This window comes from Thermobia domestica, chromosome 13 (genome assembly GCF_964235325.1).
Source record: "Thermobia domestica chromosome 13, izTheDome1.hap1.1, whole genome shotgun sequence".
Taxonomy (NCBI): domain Eukaryota; kingdom Metazoa; phylum Arthropoda; class Insecta; order Zygentoma; family Lepismatidae; genus Thermobia; species Thermobia domestica.
In genome coordinates, this window is record NC_137466.1 from 19,432,083 (window position 1) to 19,456,506 (window position 24,424).

Sequence of the window (24,424 nt, forward strand, 5' to 3'; positions counted from 1 at the left end):
TGCGTCGGATTTGTATCTCCAAAATGCACTAAAATTTTTAAATTGTATTCAGGTCTGCAGATTCAGGGTGGCCACACGTCGGGAATTTTGGGGAAAGTCGGAATTATGCGTGATTTTTTAAGGCCTTGAAAAAACCTGGAAAATTACGTGAATTTATCTGCAGATCCTTGAATTTTTAAAGAATAAATTGAGTTAGAACTTTGAGGCTTTATATTAACATTTATTAATATTTAAGAATATTTTACAAACACTGCATTTCCGATTGAGGTAAATTCTCTTGTTAAGTACAAGGCCAAATATTTAGAATCGTCTCCTATTTTCGACGCAAAGAAACACAGGTCTTTATTGGTCTGTAGATTGAATTTGTAGTAGAATCTATAACAAGAACTTATTATTGTATTCTTTCCAAGTTCATGATGTCAGGAAGAACATCAAAGTTTCCCACTGCAACGTAAGACTTCATTTCAAGAAGATTGGCTCCAGGACGCACTTCTCCGGGACTGACTAGTCAAACGTGAAAGAGATGTTTGTAGTGGAGGTTGCCGATTCAGTATGGGACACTAAGCATTGCAGGGAAAGAAACGCACAGAAAAGAAGAAAGCCTGTGATTCGTCCAACCTTCACACATTATAAGAAGACCACAAACACCAAGTTCAGCTTCTTCATCAGGAGTGAAAAGCCGAGAAACTAAGACTGTTTCGTGTTCAACTTCCTCGTGAAGTGTCTGAGAAACCCAGAAACTAGCATTGTTTCGTGTTCAGCTTCCTCGTCAAGCGTTGTGACAAATCAAATGGCAACAGTAATAATATTGGATCTTCTGATCTTCACTCAAGTGCCTTCAAAAAGTTCCTGTTAAACAGTGATGTTACTAGTGCGGAAATTAAATGGTCTTTACAAGTAACTGACACACACAAATCCTTCCGTTCTGTGGAGAAAGATGTACAATTATTTATCTACTTATTCCCAGACAGTGAAATAGCAGCAAAAATGCAACTGGGCCTTACTAAGATAGGTTACATCATTTTATTTGGACTAGCACCACATTTTAAAAAGGAACTTCTAAACACAATACCCACAGTGTGCGGTAACACTCCATTTGTTATTGGGTTCGATGAGTCACTTAACAAAGTGCCTCAGAAAAATCAAATGGACGTCAGTGTTAGATTTTGGGACACTACTAAGGGAGATGTTTGTACTGATTTCTGCTTTCCTTGAAGGAAGTAGAGCATCAAATCTCCTAAGAGCATTCATAGACTCTGTTAAATCCCTTGATGTCAAAAATACCATACATGTTTCTATGGATGGACCCACGGTGAATTTGAAGTTCCTTCGGGAGTTTAATACGTTTCCGAAATCAGAAGAATGGGCTCATGTCCTTTAAACTTAGGCAGTTGTGGCTTGCATACATTAAATAATGCTTTTAAAGTTGGTACGCTCGCAGTAGATCGGGATATTGCAAAGTTTTTGCGTTCTTTGTACAATTTATTCAAGAATGTTCCTGCAAAGAGGTATATATATTGTATACTGCAAGTATATATACTGAATTAATAAGTTCCAATGTGTTCTCATACAAATATTGCCCTACTTGTTTCACAGATTCTCTGCCTCAGATCACAAATTGACGCCACATAGCTGATGTCGTTGCTTGGCAGTATTGTTCTGTAATCAGTGATCCAAATACTACAGAGGTTGTTCAGCCTACGTTTGGCCGATTTCGTTCATTCTTCCTCCCGGGCAGAATGGACTCACCCGACCTGGCTCGTGGCGTCCTGCAGTGTTGTGCACTGGCTTCCTGGGAACGGAGTTGTTTTTTCGCGCGGACGACAATAACGCACAAAACAGGACCATTGTTGTGAGTGTTGTGTTATATTTGTTTCCAAGTGTGTGGGTTTCCGCTCTATGACCAGAATGCCGCCCAAACTAAGCCGGTTTTGGGAAGGTTATGTTGCGGCTCTTTATGACTCCCACTTTAGTGTTTCTGCCATTAGAAAACAGTCCAAGAAGAATGGTTGGAACATCAGTTTAAGTGGAACTAAAAATTTTATTAAAAAGTACAAGGGCAACGAAACTCCACCATTTGGATCACCAACGAAGTTGCCTAGGAAACTTCGCTAAATGGCAATGCAAGAAAATCAGCCAACACAAAGGTGTATGGCTAATCGTCTTGACGTGTCTTTGGGGACTGTGAGCCGGACGTTACACCATCAACTCAAGCTGTAAAAAGTCATGAAAGCTCGCGGCCATCTTCTCACGGATGCCCACCAAAAGGAACGAAAGTATAACGCCCGGAAGCTGTACGAACGGCATCTGGCTAAACAAAGGTGGATGTACGTCGTAACGCTCGATGAAGCATGGATTTACCTTTCCGACTGCGGCAAACAGAGACCCATCATGTACCGGGAGAAAGGCGCCAAGAACTTCAGAAGGTGGGTCCGTGTCTGTAAAGAATTCTTCCCCAAAGGGTTCATGGTCATTACTGGCTACTGTTACCGAGGTAAACTGACGATTCGTAGGGTGGCGAAGAACTGCAAAATAAATTTGCAGTATTTTCAGGACCAGATCATGCGGCCGATCTACGAGCATGAGATTCCAACAATGTACGGAAATGACGCCAATCTGGTGCGCATTCACATGGACAAGGCCTCATCCTATACCTCACTATCGTCCCTCGCATTCTACAAGGAGATTGAGGAGGCAAGTGTTATACAGGTGATACCTTTCAATGAGGTACCTGCTAAATCTCCAGATACAAATCCTATGGACTATTGTGGATTTGGATTGCTGAAGCGGGCTTTGAGAAAACGGCGTGTGACAACTGTGGAAGGACTTTGGAAAGCTGTGCAAAGGGAATGGGACAATATTCCCCTCCCAGTTCTTCAGAGAAGCCTATTACAGTGGAAATTACGCTTCAGGCTATTGTTAGGAACCAAGGGAAACACATCGAGCACTTACGGACCTGGCGCCATGGATTTTCCTGAATTTTTAGGTAAGTCGAAATTGGTCAAATGTAGACTGAACAACCTCTGTAGAACACGTCTTGAATCGTTTGATAAAAAGTGTCACAGACTTAATAAATTGGGGTCTATTGTCATTTCTGCTCACGAAGGTGAGACAGATGCCTTGATGAAGATTCTCCATTCTACACTAATGCTCTTTCACGAAAATACAAATGTGGAAAAAGGCTTTTCCGTAAGGACAAACTTTGGTTGCACAGAGAACTGTATATGAGACTATCAGATGCAGTGAGAAAGTCAGCAACATAAAAATCACAAAATCTCTTCTGAATGCTGTCCTTTCTGCTAAACAGAATTATCAAGCTGCTTTGGATGAAGAAAGGAAGAAGAAAGAATGTGAACATGACAAGACATGAACAGGAAAAAGAACAAATATTAATCAAAGAGCTAGAAAGTAAAAAGGTTAAGATAGAAGAAGACGCAAAGAAAGTTAAAGGTGATATTGACAGGAAACTTGAAAACGCCTATTCAAAACTCACATAACATGAGCTTTTCGTATATGGATCAGTCAAAGAAGCTCTACAATGACATTTATAATTTTCTCCAGTTTTTTTTCTTTATTACGGGAAGTTTTTCGAGTGTGTGTGTGAACAAAAAATTCTAGTAGTTACTTGATTTGTTCAATCTGTGCATAATCACTCGGTAATAAATTTAGGTATACATGGAACATTCAAAGCAATCTATTCAGTACTTGTTTGTTTCGTTTTGTTTAAATTGTGGAAAATGAAACATGGACATGGTTTATCGGGTGTCAAAAAATCAGCCGACAAACTTCGGGAGGTAAATCTCATGAAAAGCAAACTTTTTTAAACCGTGAAAATTATATAATAACTTTCTCTCTGTGTGTGTAATAGTGTTTTTTCCTTTTTAGTGTCTGTGTGTATGTGTGTGTGAACAGAAAATTTTAGTAGTTACTTAATTTTTTCACTTTGTGCATATTTGTTTGATGTAATGTATATAAATGATGTAAGGGCCGCGGTGGCTCAGTGGTAGAGCGTTCACCTCTAGTGCTTGGGGTTCTGGGTTCGATCCAAGCCCCCGCCAAGTGAACTTTGTGGTGGACAAACACCGTGTGCGTGGGTTTTCTCGGGGTTCTTTCGTTTCCCGCCACTTTCTTCATTCCACCATTTCATTCATTTCTCATAATCACCGTCTCCTTTAGCCTAACCGGCATAACCGTGGGACGTAAAACTCAAAGATTTCATTTCGTTTCATTTTCATAAATGATGTATTATATATATATATATATATATATATATATATATATATATATATATATATATATATATATATATATTAGTTCAGACAATAGAGTAAGGTAGAATTTATGAAATAACTTCCATACAAAAGTCCTTGAAAAATGTTATTATGATGCTGGAAAAGCTGGAAATATGCATGAATTTTATCTTGCCGTTTGAGTGGCCACTTTGAGATTGAACTGCCAAGGAGAGGTGCTAACTTCATCCTGATGTTTCTCAAACCATGCCACAACAGCTCCAGCTTCGTGAATGGGCGCTTGTCATCCTGCAATACGGCGTTCTTGTTCGGAAGTTATATCTAGACCATATGATGCACGTGGTCCCCTAAAATGGCAACACAATCAGGAGCAGTGACACATCTGGTAAGCGTAAGCACATGACTCACCGAAAACCAGGATATTATGGCCTATAACATCCAGAGCCGCCGCCATGTTTCACGGTTGGACGGAGACACTGCGGATTATACTCTCGTTCGAGCGTCCGCAACACAAATTCGGACCATGGTTTGAAATAAGGTGATGGATGAGAATCCCAAATTTCCAGTCTCAGTGGTCCATATACCTATTGGATGTTCGCTGCATCATTTTTTACACAATGATATAATATCTATTATATAAAAGAGAACGCACAAATCCTTTGTTAGCTCATCACGCTAATACGGCTGAACCAATTTCTTTCATTTTTGGGGGGTTATTAGGATTTGGACCCTAGATGGTTTTTATCATATCACTTTAATTTTTAATTACCAGTGTCTTGAGATAATTGACCATTCAAGTGTCCATAACGTACAAATCCTTTGTTAGTTCATCATAGGTATAAAAATAAACGTATTTATATGCAACCCGCATGACCGTGTCACTCGGCGGATTAACATAAATGACAGGCGCTATAATGTTAACATTTACTGCAATTTGAAAGCGAAAAAGTAAAAATTATCTAAGTAACAAAGTTTATTGCGTTCCGGGGTGACCGCAGCGAAGCGGGGCGGGTTAACATAAATGACAGGCGATATAATGTTAACATTTACTGCAATCTTCTATGGTTTTTATCATATCACTTGAAAGCGAAAAAGTAAAAATTATCTAAGTAACAAAGTTTATTGCGTTCCGGGGTGACCGCAGCGAAGCGGGGTGAACGCTGCTAGTTATATATATGAAGTAAATACTTGAAGTAATTATATGAAGTAAATATTTCCCTGGTAAGCAAGAAATTGTTCTTTGACAAGCGGGGAAAATTACTTGGCAAGGGGGTAAATCCCCTCATGATCCCCAGTTGATTCGAACTATAAGTTCAGAGAGATATCTCGTATGTACTAGTTGATTAAACTGACTGATTACAGAGCCACACGCGCACACAAATAAATAAATAAATAAATAAAAATAAAAGTTGTGTGCTCCGGGCTACCGGATATGGATTAGATATATTTTGTTACGCCGGATCCAAATTTCGAAAATTGACACGGTCAATCGTCCTGGGGTTTCGAAATTTTGGTGTAACGAGACACATCAAATCCATACCCTCGGATCCAGTGCACAGAACTTTTGTTTTTTGTATGGCTGTGTTACGTTACGTGTATACCTAGCTGTTGGAAGGGACGTTAAACTCAAAATCAACTCAACTCAACGTTATGTGTATATTCCCTATCCAAAATCGCTAATATTTTTCGGCCGTAAGAAATGAAAAGTTCGATCGTTCTGGGGCTTCGAAATTTGGAATTTGTGTAACAAAATACATCGAATCCATACATTCGGATCCGCTGCACAGAACTTTTATATATTTTTTGGTGTGTGTGTGTGCGTGTGCGTTTGTTTTTTATCAATATAAGAGAGTGTTGCTGTTGGTGACACAGCACATCGAAATTGGTATAATCTCAAAATCATTTAAATAGGTTATCTTGTTAAAAATGTATTAGGCCTTTCCCCCTGGCTTAATTGATAGAACGTGTGCCTTTGATGCTCGTAGTCGCGGCTTCTCTTCTCGTTGGGATAGTACTGTAAGTAAATAAATTTCACAATCACTCACTTTCATCAAACACTATTAATCCTTATTTATTTTACGAAAAAATAAAATAAACTGTGGAAGAACTTACTGCTTGAACCAGAGGGCAACTTGATGGACGTAGCTCCAGGTAGGACTATGACTAGCAGACCCCAGAGGCACAGGTTCATCGCGAGCCCCCGCTTACACACCTCACTCCCTGCAGAAGAAGAAAAAAATAAAGAAATAAATGAAAATTGAACAGTTATTACATATATTTCTGCTTCAAAAGTAAAATTTCATGCTACAATGTCTTGATGCAGTAGCCTACATCAATATACTAACACAACGATGGAAGTTTCAAATCCAGGCAGTTCTATGGATTTTGTGTAGAATGTGCATCATGTTCTACAATATCATTAGCACTTAACGAGAAAAGATTAACAAATAAAACACATACCAATAAATAGAACTTATTGCGCTGCACAAAATGAAATGCGTGAATGTAAAATCTCTTGTGTAGTGATCGAGAAAATGGATTATGAAAACGAATTTCTTTGTAAATGTAAAAATTGATGTGCGGGAATAATGTCTCATAGTAACGTGAAACTAATACTGAAATATACGCCCATTAAGCTCTTGGTTACGGTACCTTTTATAGTTAATGATATACGCTAAAACTATAATTAACTCTTAATTTTTTTTTTTTTTTTTTGTCCGTCGATAAGGCATATTAGTCAACAGATCACATCAAGTTGACCAAACATACTTCTGGGCAAACTCTCATGCGTAGTTTTTGAGAAAATCGAATTAAAAACTCATTTTTATGTGTCGTTCGTTGCCAATAACAGACAGGAAGAAATTGTTGTTTATGATCTGTATACATTACAATTCTATGACTAACTATAGCATTGTACCTAATGTATGCCTTTCCTTAACGGTGATAAACATACTCCTTAGCACACAAACTACTTGTACACTCTCATCATCATCATCATCATCATAGGTATTCTGAAATTATTGCGAGGTCACTGCAACTGACAAGCTTCCATGCTCCACGGTCTTCCCCTAACCTCTTCGCCATCAAGTACGATTTTGTTTTGATATCGTCCATTAATTTTAGTCCCATTCGCCCCTCCCTATCTTTCCTGCCACCATATCTCTATCACGTCCTTCATGATACTGTTCCCTCTTATCCAATTACCAAACCAGTTTCTTTTCCTCTTCTTGACTCCCTCTCATTCCTTTTCCGCTTGACACAGCTAATTCTCTCCATTCTTCTCCACAACCACATTTCGAAAACCTCAAGTCGTTTCTCATTACTTTTGCGTAATATCCACGTTTCTGACCCATACAGTACAATACTCCACATGATGCATTTTATAAGTCTTTTTCTGAACTTCTAACAGAATTGATTTTCTTCCTCCTAAATTCTTATTTCGTCATTCCTATTCTTGCTTTTATTTCACGTTCACATTTCATATCATTACTAATAATAATACACAGGTATCGAAAACTAGTCACCTGTTCTTATTCCTCCCCTGCTATTTGTATATTTCACACCGACCCCTTCGTTCCAATCACCAAGGCTTTTTCTTTCTACCATTTATTTTTATCTCATATTCTTCACAGCTCTTCCTCATCTTATTGAATTTCTCTTCAGATTGGAGGGCGCGGTGGCTCAGTGGTAGAGCGTTCACCTCCTGTGCTTGGGGTCCCTGGTTCGATCCCAGCTGGCGCCATGTGCACTTTGTGGTGGACAAAAACCGTGCTCGTGGGTGTTCTCGGGGTTCTCCCGTTTCCTCCCACCTTCTTCATTCCACCATTTCACTCATTTCTCACTATCACCGTCTCCTTTAGCCTAACCGGCATAACCATGGGACGTTAAACCTAGAGATTTCATTTCATTTTTTCTCTTCAGATTCTGCAACAAGCGCCATATCATCTACTACATATGTTCTCTCTCTGCTGTCAACAAACTAGGGAAAAATAGAGTGCGTTTTCCCGATGCCTTCCACCCCGCAGTATCCCAGCCGCTAAAATCACTCTGATCACGCCTAGGACTTATGTCCAAGTTGCCATACTAATCACTATGATTTCCGCCAACTAGGCTACTGGTGAACTGCTGCCTTCTCCGAGAACAGTCTTCGTCTGGCTACTCCATTTAGGCCAATTCGGTAGGAGTGTCCCTTCTGGCAGTGACTACCACCGACATAGTTCTAAAGTTCATTGTAGCACGTGATCCTCCCAACCAGACAAATGTCTTTGTAAACGTGGTTTTATCGGGAAGTTGTGCACTATAATAATAAAATATATATACTAATAGAAATCAATGTAATCATCTTAGTGATTGCAACACGGCCAAATGGCTGAACCCATTGACATGAAATTTTTAACGTAGTTAGTACCTGCGTGGAACAGAGCTTTTACAGTGTCAGTTTGATTAAAATGCATAGTATAATGGGGTCAAGGCTTGGCATTTTCTTCACAAGAAATGCTGGCAATAACACAAAAGTAAGATATTTATATTAGCAAGTAAAGCAACTCAAGCTGCTTGTTCATTTTTCGAAAAGTTAGCAGGAGTTACTACGAGAAGGTTGCAAACACATTTGAAATTCCTTTCTGTACTTGTTTTAATGGAATGCTTGATTATCTGTTCTTCTCAGTATATTTCACATTTCTGAAGAAACATGCCTTTGTAGAGACTCATATGTGCGAAATTCGGGAAACTTTCGCTTTTCCGATCACCGACCTCTGATAAATACCCCTGATTAGATATACCTGCTTCCTCGTTTTCATTGTTTCACTTATCAAATAAATGTCACTGGAATTTTTACCGCGTTTTCGCTCAAGACATTAAACGGGTAATACGCTCTCTTTTACGATATCTCATGTGCACTGGACCTAAATTTTAGGTCTTGTGCAGTTTAGAACTAGTGCCGCGAAATGATTTTTAGGTCTTGGTGGCGGGAAAGAGAGGCAGCGGGCGAAGGAAATCATACATCATAATGTATGATATAAAAACAGAAAGATCATACGTGAAGACGAAGAGGTTAGCGGAGGACCGTGGAGCATGGAAGCTTCTCAGCTGCTGTAAGTGACCTGCCAGTAAGGGCAGAATACCTATGATGATGATGACCAGCCTCCCATATCATAGACAACCATTTTTAATCAAACGTGTACTACAAAGAAATGACTGACAAGTTGCGTTCTAAACAAATGAATAGCGAAATGCGATTTTGTGAATGATCACATTGGAATTTTCAAATCTAAATGCAATGGCACAAAATGTTCACCTGAAACCTGAAATAAGCACAGTAAGTCAAAAACGAAGTTCAAATTTCCCGACTTTCTTCGCAAATTCCCGACAAATCCCCGATTTCCCGACCATTTTTTTAGTTTAAGACTTTCGCGATTTTCCCGACTGGTAGACAGCCTGAATTGTGTGTGTGTATGCACTATGTATGTATGTGTGGGGTTGTGTGTGTACGTATGTATGTGTGTGTTCCAATATAATTCTGATAGAGCAATTTTCTGATAGAGCATATTTCTTACAGTCTGGAAAAGAGTACTGTCGGATTAGCTATGGGGAGTGGGATACATATAAAAATGCTACAAAGCGATCGAAATTAGTGTCGAATCCATAGTTTCAAGGTCGAGTGTCACTTTCAATTCCGCTTAATTCCAATTAAACATTCATTAGTACCCAGGGTGTTTACGTAGGAACATAAAAATATCAAAATCGACTGATATTAGTGTCGAATCGTAAGTTTTTAGTGTCACTGTGTTCATTGGTAGCAGTTGCAATGGCATTTAAGACCAAATTCAGCCCCAGCGATGGCAATACCGTTTTAGCCCCTAGGAGGAATGAGACGGACTGACAATAAAATGATAAAAAAGACTGATATTAGTGTCGAATCCATAATTTTGAGTATCGCTTAGATAGAAGCTGGCACTCCAGATGTCATGTTTTAAACCCCCATTAACACCCTCAGGGGCATGTGAAACTGTGATCTGAAAAAATAATTGAAAATGGCCAATGTTAGTGTCGAATTCATAGTTTTCGGGGTCTCCCAGTTCATTGGAAGCAGTTCTGATGACCTTTAAGTTCAAATTCCAGTTGGGGTAAGATCCCCTGACATATCTACTGAGGAGAGTCGAAGGAAGTAATATATAACAATGATTCCAAACAACTCATATTAGTGTAGCCCATAGTTTCGGGATCACCGAGATTAATAGCAACACTTCTGCTGTCATTTATGTCCAAGTTCAATCCATTAGTCCCCCTGGACTGGGAGGAATCCATAGTTTTCGAAGTCCCTAAGTTGATTATCGAAATTTAATAAGTTCTATTTTCTAGAGCTGAAGTTTGTAGTGAAGGAGTGAAATGTCAAAGTCGATTTTTTATTGTAATTTCGTATGATATTATAGTTACTACAGTTACTATAGTTAGAGTAACAACACTGATAACATTTTTTCCTACAGTTTTGCTAGTTTGTAATATTTGCTCTGTTGGTTCATGCAATATCTATCTATCTATCTAAATTATATATATATATATATATATATATATATATATATATATATATATATATATATATATATATATATATATAGAGAGAGAGAGAGAGAGAGAGAGAGAGAGAGAGAGAGAGTGATAACTATAGTACAAATTTTAACTTCGATATTTGACTGTGATCGAAGTTGTTCATTTTCAAAAATTGTACAGAGAACGCATGCTTATGCTACTCTCAGCCATTTATTTCTGGACTAAATAAATTTGAACCATAGAAGATATTGTTTTAATTTATTATTTCTATCTTGATGTTGAATGACTTACACCTTAGAATAATTTTACACACTCAATTAAAAAGCTTAATTTTTAAAATTAAATATAATTGGTTATCAATAACGAAACGAAACTAAACCACAAAGAAAAGTAAGAAATTAATATAGCTTTGGGAAACATAAAACTGTTTATTATAATTGAAATAAAAATAAGTACAGTAGGTAGGATGATATCTCTGCACACTCATTATTTACTTTTCGGATGAAAGTAGAAGCAATGTAAGAATAGGAAAAAGAAAATTAAACATTTGAAACCACAATACAGATTGTGGACTAGAAACTAAGTGGTGTTTTCTTGCCATGGGAAAAATCTCTATGAAGGAATAGAAGGCACAACAAAGAGTGAAGTAAGTACAGTAAACTAGCTTGCAAAGAACAATAGAAGATCAAATCCTCAGTGTAGAGATGATGTTCGATTTCTGAAAATAAAACATCAAAAGCATTAACTATTTTCTCGTTTCACAAGAATAAATTGTTCCTCATATCATGTCGATATTAAAACCTGCAAAAGTACAACCTATAACTTTATAAAAATCATAATGTAATGATGTGACTACACAATTAGTGTTAATTTACACAAATTGATGGTTAGAATTTCAGGAACCTTATATAGTGTGTTGAGTTAAAAGAATATTTTAATTAGTTACATGCTTGTAAGACGACCAGTAAGCAAATACATTAAAATGCAGGGAAAGAAAACTTTAAAAAGTAAAAGGTAAGGCTACCACACTAAATTTCTCGCTCCAATTTATTAAATTAAATCAAGTTATCGTGAAATTATTACTGAGACACTTAATTATGAAGTACGAACAAAATTATTAGGCGTTTCCGGAAAGCTTCGTCAGAAGAAAAAAATCACCCCAAAGGTAAACTACCCCTTCCCGATTTTAAGATATTATTTATGGCATTTATTTGAGTTATTAATGAAATATCTTAACTATATATAAAACTACATGAGCTGACATAAATTATCGAGCACTTGCTGTAGGGCTACAATGATTAAATTTGGCACTATTGTAGCTTTCCGGAACTAACCCACAGGAAAATTGCCAAAAGTGAATATTTTTAATTTTTAGGGGTTCGAAAGAGGGGATGAAGAATTTCCCTATGCTATTTAAATGGGCCTTTTTTCGAACCTATAATCTCATGTTTTAGGTACTTAGAATTGAAAAAAAAAAAAAAAAAAAACTTGAAATTCGGTATACTTGTACGTTTTCGTTGGCGTTACTTAAGTGAATCATCAAAAGTAAAAATTTCCAACCGCAGAGTGGTTTTATGGGGAATTGAAAAATCTTTCCCATGTTATTTGTATAGGATGTCTTCTACACCCCAAAATGTTTAGGCACTTCCTGAGGATTAGAATGATGAAATTTGGCATGATTGTAGCCTTCCAGAACTAACCGACAAGAAAATTGCCAAAAGTGAATATTTTTTTAATTTTTTAGAGGTCTAAAGGGGGATGAAGAAATTCCCATGCTATTTAAATGGGCGTTTTCTTGGGATACGAAATCTTATCTTTTAGATACTTGAAATAGGAAAATAAACGATAGAATTGTGGGTTCAAGAGGTGCGAGGCCGTAGGCCGAGCAAAGACAGTGTGTAGGGGCGATGCCCCGGGATAGGCAGATTCAGGAAAGTTCACGAAATTCGCTGTTGGTGCAAAGGGCGATAAATAAGAGATGCGAGGTCGTAGGCCGAGCAGACTCGGGGCTCTGGGAGCGGAGCCTCCAGCTAGCCAAAGGCTAGTTTGTTTATAAAATAGCAACAAAACTACATGAGCTGTAGTTTAAAGAAGTGTGTTTGTGTGTATTTTTAATATCCTTCTATAGTAAACTATCGACTTCGTTAATATTTTTACGGTAAGTAATTTATGCATCTCTATAGAGTTCATATTTATTTGTGAAATATGAACGAAAGCAACTGATTCGTTGAGAAAATCTTCCGAAAAAATCTCCCTTTCAAGAGTAAATTATTTCTTATGAATTCTTTCAGGGAAAAAATGAGTTATGTCATATTGTCAGGTTATTAGTGAAACATTTACAAGCAATATATGTGTAAAGAGTATGTGTGTCATTGTTGGGAAAATACACTGAGAAAAAAAATTGTAGGTGGCATACTTAAAAAGATAGGTTACATGCGTAATTCCTGTAGTTTCTGGACTTAACGTACAACAGACGTATAACTGAAAACGCATGTTTTATAATACTTTCTGTATAAGTGTTCCATTTATACGTACTTTCTGTATGAAATAATGTAGGCGGTCAGGATCTTACATACAAATGGACGTATTTAACATATAGCTGACGAAGGTAACATAAGTATATGCATGTAATATACGGAAAACTGTTAGATATCAGACATCCTGCAACGACATTATGTAACACCTAAGGGCAGTGCCTATGTAGCATACGGATATCGTATGCTCCGTTCTGATTTCTATAGTAAACAAGAGGACACCGTATATTTATACAATATACCGCTGTCCGGAGAAGGGATTTTTCTCTGTGTACGTAAATCAGTGTATTTTAACAGTGTATTTTAAACACAAATAGACCTATATAAGATTTTCTTTTAGTAAGATAAAAGATTATTATTGTTACTGGAAAAAAACGACACACTTTGGCACAACAAAAATTACCCTTTGTTCACTGGATGCCATCTATCAAGGGTATATGCATTATATTTGGACAATATTTTACTTCAACAGAAATTAAAATTTCAAATGTGATAATTTTAGGCTATAACTCATTAACCATACTGTGCTGTCGTCCTCCTAGTATTATAATGAACAAGTTAATTAGAGTGTTTTCAGTATCTGTTTTTACTTAAGTAAGTGCATCAATTTGGTTCTCGTACAGCATCAATGTTTAGATTTACAAGTTGATTAGTTTTCCTCCATTTTCCCAGAAAATTGTAACAACCCTACTTGAAGCGCCTTTCTTCTATTTGACGCCCCTAGCTGAAGTAATATGTTTCTCTGTTCGGGGCGTCGATTTTCTATGTCGCATCCAAGCTTACCGAGGTTCGAGTCCGATTGGAGTTGAGCCTCAGTTATGCCAAAAAAAAAAAAAAAGAAAGAAAAGAAAAGAAAAAGAAAAGAGGAAATAAACTCTACAGACGCAAGGATTCGTCCGTTGGCGCGTCTAAATATTATTTCCCCTCTTACTTAACTCGAAGACCAAACCTTCTCCAACGGATTTCAGGGCTTTATAGAAAGGAAAGTCATGAATGTGGATTTCAAAGAAAAAAAGTTGTAAACCCTAAACAAAGTGCTTTGAAATAGAACTTCTTTCATATGTTGGATGGCTGCAAATAGAAAATGTTTCTCTAGTTTGACTTTCCTGGGAATAGCTGTACTGACTTTCATTCTCATGTATAATTACTACAAAAAAGAAAGTGAGTAACCAGTGGAATAATTAGGACTTGACTAATGGAAATAATACCCAATTATTTATCAAAATTTTTAATACTTAAATGAGTTAGTTGAGATAGGTCCCTATGTGGCAGTTGAAGTAATATCAAAGATTTTTCTTGTTTTGTCTAAATTAAAATTGGTAGTAATTTACATTTGATCTAATAGAAATATAACACTGAATTTGGATAACACTGATAAAATTTTAGATATATATATACACCGTAAAACAAACGAAACTAACTAACTCTATGGTCTATGGAACCCGAAGGTTCAATGCCACACTCACAAGAGCTCTCTATTGACTTCTATTCCTAGCTTACTGGATCCAGTTTCTACTTTGTATTCCTATTTCTGCGAGATCCATCATAATATGGTCCTCCCATCTGCGCCTAGGTCTCAGTAATAGTCGTTTCCGATTGGTCTTCTACAGTTAATACTTTGAAAGAGTTCCTACTTTCTTCCATCCTGGCTACATGACCTGCCCACCTAAGCCTCCTAGACTTAAGTTCCTCGTTACGAAGTTTCGCCATTCCACATTCTTATTCCTCTTGGATCCGAATACTCGTCTCACGACAGGATCTTGTTCTCAAATACTTTCTGTCTACCTTCTTCCCTCAGAAGAAACGACCATATTTTGCAATCATACAGAACAACAGGCATGAGTATCGTTTTATATATTTGAAGCTTCAAATTCCTCGAAAGAATTCGCAATGACAAGAGTTTTTGAACTGAATAATAACACGAATTCCCTGCTTTTAGTCGACATTTAATTTCTTCGTGAACAGTGTTGCCACAGTCCTAGCTCTTGAGTGGGCTGAAAAATAGTACCAAATTGGAACAAAAAGGGCTGAATTCATTATTTTTCCTTATACTAGTGTAATACATGGCTCTATAACATGAAAGTAAAAAAAAGGTAAGAGGGAGGGGGTACTAGAACACCCCTTCCTCTCCAAGAGTCCAAATCAAAAAGTGCTCTTTTTAAAAATTACTTTTTAGAAACATCCAAATAGGAGAACCCGAACAACCGTGGAAGATGAAAAATTTCTCGCACGATGGTCTTCTTCAGAATATTCAAAATTTCATTCAACATGTGTGTTCTGCATTTTTCTTAAGATTTCAAGCTAAAATTTCCACTACATTGCTTCTTTCTCGTCTTCATGCGCGGCGCGGATCCGCCCGTCTAGCGTTATTTGCTTCTCGGCATAGTTCGAATTACGAATTTTCCACACAAAATTTGTAGCGTTATGCGGTGCAACGTCACAGAATGAATGTTCAACAGCATTTTTGAGTTCAACATACAGTATGAGTAACATGAGACGTAGGAAAAGTCTTACTGTCACTTATTTTTACTGAAAATGTAACGAGTATTCATTAAATGGTGCTGAATTGAGTAGAATTGTACCAAGTTTTTCACAAAAGGGGCTGAAAATGTCAGCGTGGTACCAACGGGCCGATGAATGACAAAAAGGGCTGAATTTGGTACAAGTGTAGCAAGTGTGGCAACACTGTTCGTGAATATAGTTTTCATCTGTTAAACCCGCCGATACCTTCCCAAATCCTTTCAATTGTTGTTGTTAAATATCCACTATAAAATGGCATCTGAGCTGATCTGGTGATTGTAAAATAAATAAATAAAATAAATACTGATCCTAGGTATTTGAAAGTATCAACTTTATCAAAAGTATTATTTAATATTTTAATGCATCCATAATTTGCCGTATTACGGTCCCGACGCCTTCCATGTATTTAGTTTTCTCTGCATTTTCTTCTAACCCATGTCCCTGCAAGCGTTTAATAAGACCTCTGCATTTCTATCTATTGTTCTCCTATCGTCCCCTATTAAATTTACATAATCAGCGTACACCATAACCTGATGAACACCAATCAATTGTGGGCCCTAATTGCTATCTTTGATTTTCCTTATAGCGTATTCCAGCACAAACTTAAATAATAATGGCAACAACGCATATCCTTGCTTCAGGCCATTCTCGACATGAAAATTCATGGACAAACATTTCCCTACCCGTACTTTATTTTGGAATTCATTTAAACATATATTAATTAATCTAATTAGCTTTTCCGATATTCCAAATTCTGTAAGAATGTTGTACAATCTTTCTGTACTAACCGATTCGTAAGCCTTTCTAAAATCAATAAAGTTGATGTAGGAGTATTATATTCCTACTTCTTTTCGAGTATTTATCGAATGGTAAATATTTGGTCGATAATTGATCGATTTCGTCTAAATCCGCACTGATAATCTCCAATAATTTCATCTGCGCATGGGGTCAATCTTGGTAATAGAATGTTTGAAAGGATTTTATAAGATGTTGAGAGAAGAGAAATGCCTCGATAATTATTACAGTCAGTTTTGTCGCCTTTCTTGTGAATTGGAAGAATGATTGATTCTTTCCACTCTTGTAGCAATTCTTCCTTGTTCCAGATAAAGAGAATGAGTTTGTGTATCTTGTTCCACAATTTTTCGCCTCCAGCTGAAATTAACTCAGCCAGAATTTCATCTACAGCCGGAGATTTGTGTATATTTTCTTTATATTGATTTCCACTTCTATTCGATTAGCTTCTTGAATATACTGTTCGGCGGTGTGTATTTCCCTTTCTCCACGCACAAAGGTTTTGACTGCGTGTTAAGCAAATCGTCAAATAAATCTTTCCATCTATTTAAGATGCTATCTGTATCAGTGCGAACTGTTCCCTCAGCTTTTTTAAATATATAGGCTGGAGGTTGATAGCATTTCTTAAATTCGTTGATGCCCTTATACATGTCCCGAATGCTTTGTTTTTATTAACTATTATTTTCAAGTTCCTTAATTTTAGCTCTCAAAAAATCGAGTTTGTTTATTCTAAAATTTTTGGAAGTTTCCCACCTGATGTCTACAAAATTTTGTGTCCTTATTTCATTCGGATTTTGTATCCAACGAAATGTTGCCTGTTTTCTCTTCTCTGCTAGTTTAATGCATTCCGGTTGAACCATGGTTTGTTCCTACGTAATTCCGCGTGTCTCAATTTTTCTTTTGATGAAATTTTAATGCTATCTTTAATTTCAATCCAAGTATCCTCAACACTAGTGCACTCCGAATCTTCTAAAACCGAGAATCTATTTGAAACTTCAATTTAGTATTCCTCTCCAGGCAGGTAGCCAGGTCCGTGACATGAAATACTGTAGTAATCACAATAGGGGGTCGATCATTCTATACTATTTTACTAGAACATATATTGGTTCGTTCAGCCAGAATTTCGTAACGGAAGGGGGGGGGGCGTGACATGAAATTCACGTTGTTATACAACGGTAATATACTTTCAGAAGCTTGAAATCTACCTTGAAATCCCCCTGACTAGTAACAGAAATTCTGAGAATTCCGTAATTCTTCTAGAAATTCTGAGAATTCCGTAACTTTCCTAGAAATTTCAAATTCCATGACTCTTCCAGGATATCTCGCTCACCTCGCCACCATGTATTTCAAGTAATACAAATCTCCTCATAAGAAAGAATAATCAAAAGCTTCCTGATTTTTTAAAATTTTTAACGCGATCCTTCTTTTTCTCACTTCATTTTTTCATCCTTCCTTATTTTTTTCCATTTTTTGGTCTCGAAGGGGGGGAGGTCCGGACCCCTCGGACCAGAGATGGTCATCCTTTCTCATTTTGCCCTCATGAGGCCACCCTTACCTCACCCTCATTTTAGTAGTTGAGGGTGAGGGCGTTGGAGGGTGATGGCGATAAAGTAATTGAGGGTGAGTGTGAAAGCGTCAATGGAGGGTGAGTGTGAGGGAAGGTGAGGGTGTCAGTTGAAGGTGAGTGTGAGGAAGGTGGGGATGTCAGTTGGAGGTGAGTGTGAGGGAGGTGAGGGTGAGGGCGTCAATTGAGGGTGAGGGTAAGGGTTCATAAAATTAATTATCTTGCAATTCTTCATTTCTGGAAAATATGTTAGAAAATGTAATGTAGTTTTTTTTTTCTTAGAATTAATCGTCGTTCACAGAAAATCGTCATATCAATATTCCATCAGTTTTATACGCTTTTCATGGGCGAAGACAAGATGTATCTCATAGCTTTATTACTTTTCTATATTTATATATTTTCACTTTATAGAAATAATAATTACGAAATATATAAAAATATCTACTGTAAGTTTTTGGCTACCGAAAATTTCAAAGTTTAATGAAAGTAACCCATTAAAAATACTAGTTCTCAGGAAATAATGTTTTTTTTTATATATATATTCGTTCAGAAGAGAAACTAATAAATATTCATATATTCATTCATTCTGAAATTGCAACTAAGAAAAAGTTTTATTTCTTCTTCTAAGTAAGAGAAAAATATATATAAGAAAAGTACAAAGCTGCAAGCTGCAATAAATAACTTTATATTTAATTACCAAATAAAAAGATATTTCCTGATTTTGGCTATATACATACTTTTAGACTTCCAAACTACTCTATACATATGAAAGGGAAGTCTTATAGAACGGCTGTGTCCGTCTGTGTGTCTGTCTGTCAACAGGTATCACATCAAAATCCGTAGGAGCTATTGACAAGCGGTTTTCGGGAATCAATCCAGCATCCCAATAATAGGTTGCATCTCATTCAACAACCTCCTACTTAACAGGTACCCTTGGCAGTCAATCTGTTAAACCGGAAATGGTAGAAATCGGAAATTTCCGGTTTCAAATTAAAGACCACGAGTAAAAAACGGTAATAATGATCGGCAAACGGTTTTCGGAAATAGGTGGATATGAAAGGAACCACCTTAACTCCTGCATTTCTACTAAAACTTGAAGTGGTAGGATCCACTACTACTTCAGGTTTCAATATTTATTTTCATAAACTTAAAAGGGTAAGAGCTATCGACAAACGGTTTTCGGGAATCAATTCTGCATTGCCAGAATAGGTTACATCTCTTTCAACAATCTTACTTAAACGGGAAGTGGTAGAAGTCGACCATATCTTGTTTCACCAAACATATTCATAACTCATAAACGAATATAAAACATAGCTAGCGATAAAGAGTTTTCAGAAATCGATTTAAGGTCTTGAGGGGACAAACCACCTGTACTCCTGTATTTCCACTAAAATCGGAAGTGGTATAAATTCACTACTACTTCTGGTTTCAATATTGATTTTCCTAGACCTAAAACGGTAAGTGCTATCGACAAGCGGTTTTCGGGAATCGATTCAGCATCCCAAGAATAGGTTCTATCTCTTTCACCAATCTTCGAGTTAAACCAGAAGCTATGTTGAAACACTTCTGGTTTCAACAATATTGGTCATAACTCAAAAACGGTAACAGCTATTGAGAAACGGTTTTCGGGAAACGATTCGTCGTTCCAATAATAGGTCCCATCTCCTTCGACAACCTAATATTTAAACTGTAAGTGGTAGAAATCAACTACTTCCGGTTTCTACTATTTCCAGTTTTACTATTGAATTTGTATAGTTTGGAAGTTTACAGTAGTTTCATACTGTGGAACGATACTCGCTTGTTCTATCATATAATTCTTGTGTTATCAATTGAGTTGATTTTAGTTTAGCGTCCCTTTCAGCAGCGAGGCTATATGAGACGTGGACCTACTGATTAACGTGGAATCCGAACCACATGAGCTCCCGCCGGGAATCGAACCCGGGTCTCCCACGCCAAAGTACGCTAAGTACGCTAACCACTTAGCCACGAAGGAGCTCTCCTGTGTTATCAAATACTAGGTTTATTACCAGGTACTGAATAATATTTATATATTTTCCCATTATAGGACCTAGAAAGTTGGAAGATTATAATTTGCTGTAATGTCATATTTCTATTCATGGATTCAATCAATATTATGGCTTAATATGGAGTTAATACTTGATAGTGAATATTTGTTTTTTTTTGGGGGGGGAGGGGTCCGAATACTTTTGATCACATAGTGTAGTAGTAGTTTAATAACTAAAAATGAGGGGGGATGCTCTGAATTTCCTGAGTGAGTATTTTCCTGAATTACATTCTCAGGTAAACACAATTTTATTTTTCCATGTGGGCCTATTACGAAGTATTATATTTTGATAGTAGTCTTCTCTTTTTGTTTTCAAATGTTGCCGCCCATTAAACTTGCCGCCCTGGGCGGTGACACAGTTTGAGCCCCCCTCGCGCCGGCCCTGCTACATGGTAAAAAATCAAAGGTTAACTACACGTTAAAAAAGGAAAGATTTAATTAAGATAAAATGACTAGCACCAGGTGTTACAACACAAAGCCAGTTAGTTCAGTTCTTCACTTTAAAATAAATCAATCGAATTCAATGAGGCTTTTTCCTCTATTATTTTCATTCTTTTTATTTGAGTTAGCATCCCGTTCAGCGTAACATGGGATCCGAACCACATGAGGTCCCGTCGGAAATCGAACCCGTGTCTCTCGCGCCAAAGGCGCGTATGCTATTCGTATAGATACGAGAGATCTCTCATGTTAAGCGCCAATCACTTTTAAAATAAATAATCTTATCAGATTTCTCCTAGGACCCAGTGGTTCCCATCGTTTTACCTGGCGCTCCCCCTTCGTAATTCCTACATACTTTTCGCCCTCCTTCAACACCGCTTGTTTGTCATACGCACTTTTTGTCTGGCCTTTTCTGGGATTTCAGATGCAGCATTTTATTTTCAAATCTCAGTAATAATAACAATACTATGCTATTATATAGAACAGTAGAAGTGAGTGACTCATTATCAGTCAGACCATATTTCTATAGGGAGGAATGTGCAATTTACATAAAATGCTCCTTTTGCCACAAAAACAAGGGATAAGGAAGGATTTTCGGAAACGTGTATCCTAAAAGAGTAAATGGTATTTTTTTTTCAAGGAACTGCATCTCCCAGATTTCTGAAGTTAGGAAGATAAAACTTGGAACACCAATTTACCATAAAAAGTAACTTTTTTTTAGCTTTTTTGAAAATTCCACACCTTAGAGGGGAATTACACGTACGTACTATTTTACACGTACTATATTGGGCACATTTAAGTTTGTCGTATCCTGATTAATTTAGTTGCTTGAGGGTAAATGTGAGGGCGTCATTTTTGAGTGTGGGTGTGAGCAAGGGCGAGGGTGAGGATGTCGATTGAGGGTGAGGGCGTTAATGGAGGGTGAGGGCGTCAATAGAGCGTGATGATGAGGGCTTTAATGAAGGGTGAAGTTGAGGGCGTCAATGGAGGGTGAGTGTCAGGGAGTGTGAATTTGAAGGCGTCAATGGAGGGTGAGTGTGAGGGAGGGTGAGTGTGAGGACGTCAATGGAGGGTGAGTGTGAGGAAGGATGAGGGGAGGGTGTCAATGGAGAGTGAGTGTGAGGGCGTCAATGGAGGGTGAGAGGCGTCAATTGAAGGTGAGGTTGAGGGAGGGTTAGGAAAAATGACCATCTCTGCCCCAGACCCCCCTTGGCTACGTGCCTGTCCTCTCTTACCTGGTTCTCCACTAACTTCTTTAAATTAAACCTCTAAGTTTTGAGACATTGAATATTTCCTTTGTTCAGCGATAATCTCTCTCTTATTATCGCTGCTACCAGGTAGTGACCAGTTTTCACAAATCAGCCCCTTTAAACGACCTAACATCAATTATACTAGCTTGCCTTCTTCTATCTACTAAAACGTGATCAATTTGATTATGTGTTTTTAAGTCTGGTGAGGTCCAAGTGTATTTTTGAACGTCGCGATGTGAGAATTTTGTACTCTTCACGATAAGGTTTTCGGATATTGCAAAGCACACGAGTCTAACACCGTTGTCATTACTTTCCTTATGCAGACTTACGTTCCCTATAATCGGTTTTCCTCTCGTCCTACCTTCGCATTGAAATCCCCTAAGAGAATTTCCATATGGTATTGCGGGAGTTGGTCAAATATCCGTTCCACTTTTTCGCAAAATCTGTATTTTATATAGTCATCCTTATCTTCTGTTGGGACATGTACATTTAAAACAATAATATCAAACCACCGACTTTTAAGAGTAATAAAAGGAAGTCTTTCAGCAATAAATTCAACTCGCTTAAGTGCTGATATTATTCGTTTGTGAACGGAAAACCCTATTCCTAATTCTTGATTCCATATTCCAAGTCCCAGCATGTTCTAATATTCTATGTTCCAAATCTCATGTCCATTTTCTTTTGCTGAGGTCATGCGAAGTTATCAATGCTGGTTCGAGGCTTCTGTGAATGTTTCTGAACAAGTGCCTTTTTTTTTTTTTTTTTTTTTTTACAGGATGAGGTTGTTAGTCTCACCCAAACCCTCAAGCTGCTGTTGGGTGATTCCTTGCAGTTTGTCCTCGTCTGCTTATTCAGTATATCCGCAGCTAACCTCTATATCTAGAGGCAACCTGTGGACGATCCATGCCACCGTGGTGACAGGAACCCACATTACACACACACACACACACACACACACACACACACACACGCAAGCTAAGTATTTGAAAACAAGCTAAGTTTGTTTACTTAAAATGCAAGATTTTAGCAAATTTTCAATTTATATGCTAATTACCATAATTCCATCTGATCATTCTGAACAGGTTTCCTGCTGTACAAATTACTTATGTTAACAATACGAGTTAGTGAACATATGTAGAAACTGTCAGAACAGTTACTCTAAAAAATGAGGGAAAGCTTTTAGAAAAGTAATTGAAAAATAGTAAGGTGGAATCTTGACTAAAGGAAATTTAAAATTATATAGATCACCACCTTCAATTTTGAGCGTGGAAAGAAGAAATATGGTGAAAGTGAGATATAGTGAATACGCATTTTGGATTTAGAGTATCTGGATTGTTTCATCGTTTGCTTTATGTTTGTAAAAACAGTTAATGAGTATTATGATAATACCATACAACAAACACGATATTTCACAGTTGAATACATAGACACACATAGAGTTTAATACACAAGAAATTTAATCACACACACACACAAAAAAAAAAAAAAATCTAGTGGTCGATCTTCCTTGTCCAATGTTTGTCTACAACTCTAATTTGTATTTTTAATTACTTTAGGTCATTGATGCCTAGTTTTTCTAATTATTATTTATTAAAGGCTAAAGCCTCTTTATATTTGAAAATAATGTAATGCTTCAGATGCTTTCGCTTACAATCATTACACAATATCTTTAATATATAGGATAATATATTTTGTTAACAATTTCTGACTATTAAATTAAAACTGACTCTATCAATATTTGTACTACCAAACGTCTGAGATTTTACGTTATGTTTTGATTTATTTCTTTTTTTATACCAATATTTATGGTTAACATGAACCATTTTAAATATTTCTGTTCAGATATTCCTAAGAAACGTAGAAAGTAGAAAAGTATCTGTATATGAAGCACAAAATAGGTGTCTAAGAAAAATCTTGTTCATAAAATCACACACGTAGGACTAATCTTTGAATTAATTCGCGTATATCTATACTTACGCTGAAAACACTATCCAATTCTTAAAAAATCAATTAAAAGTTTTAGGTTGACCAACTGTTATTTGGACTGAAGACACAGTATCCGTTATTGAGGGTTCCCAGGATTTCATTGTAACTAATTATTACCATGATATAGGTACACGTTCATTTAATCGCCTTCAGAATAGGCTCCTTGAGAACACACACACACATGTTTCACCCAGTAGCGTAGAGTGTTATGAGACACTGAGACACTGTCTACCCTTTCAAATTAAAAGAACATAGTTTAGCATTTCTTAGTTAATAAGAATCAATATACATTTCATGTTGTAGAAAATTATAGAAATACTAGGGTCCGTGATAACTTGGTAAATAGCAATAGTGATAGAATCTAATTTGTAAATAATTTTATTTTTCAAAACTGGGGAATTAAAGTTCTGTCTCCGTCAAACAGGCCACAGAGAGACATCAAGAAATCTGCCTCAGTGTGGCTGAAACAAGTCAGT

General features: G+C 37.0%; 1 protein-coding gene across 2 annotated transcripts in view; it reads right to left on the minus strand.

The window, feature by feature from the left end:
- The window catches only part of LOC145668040 (trypsin-1), a 422,035-nt gene that overhangs the window by 128,196 nt on the left and 269,415 nt on the right, over positions 1–24,424 (minus strand). For both annotated transcript variants that reach the window (XM_081735514.1, XM_081735513.1), the window contains exon 2: positions 6,363–6,470. In XM_081735514.1, the coding sequence (XP_081591640.1) occupies positions 6,363–6,441 (79 nt within the window). In that variant the 5' untranslated portion in view covers positions 6,442–6,470. The remainder of the gene's footprint in view (positions 1–6,362; positions 6,471–24,424) is intronic.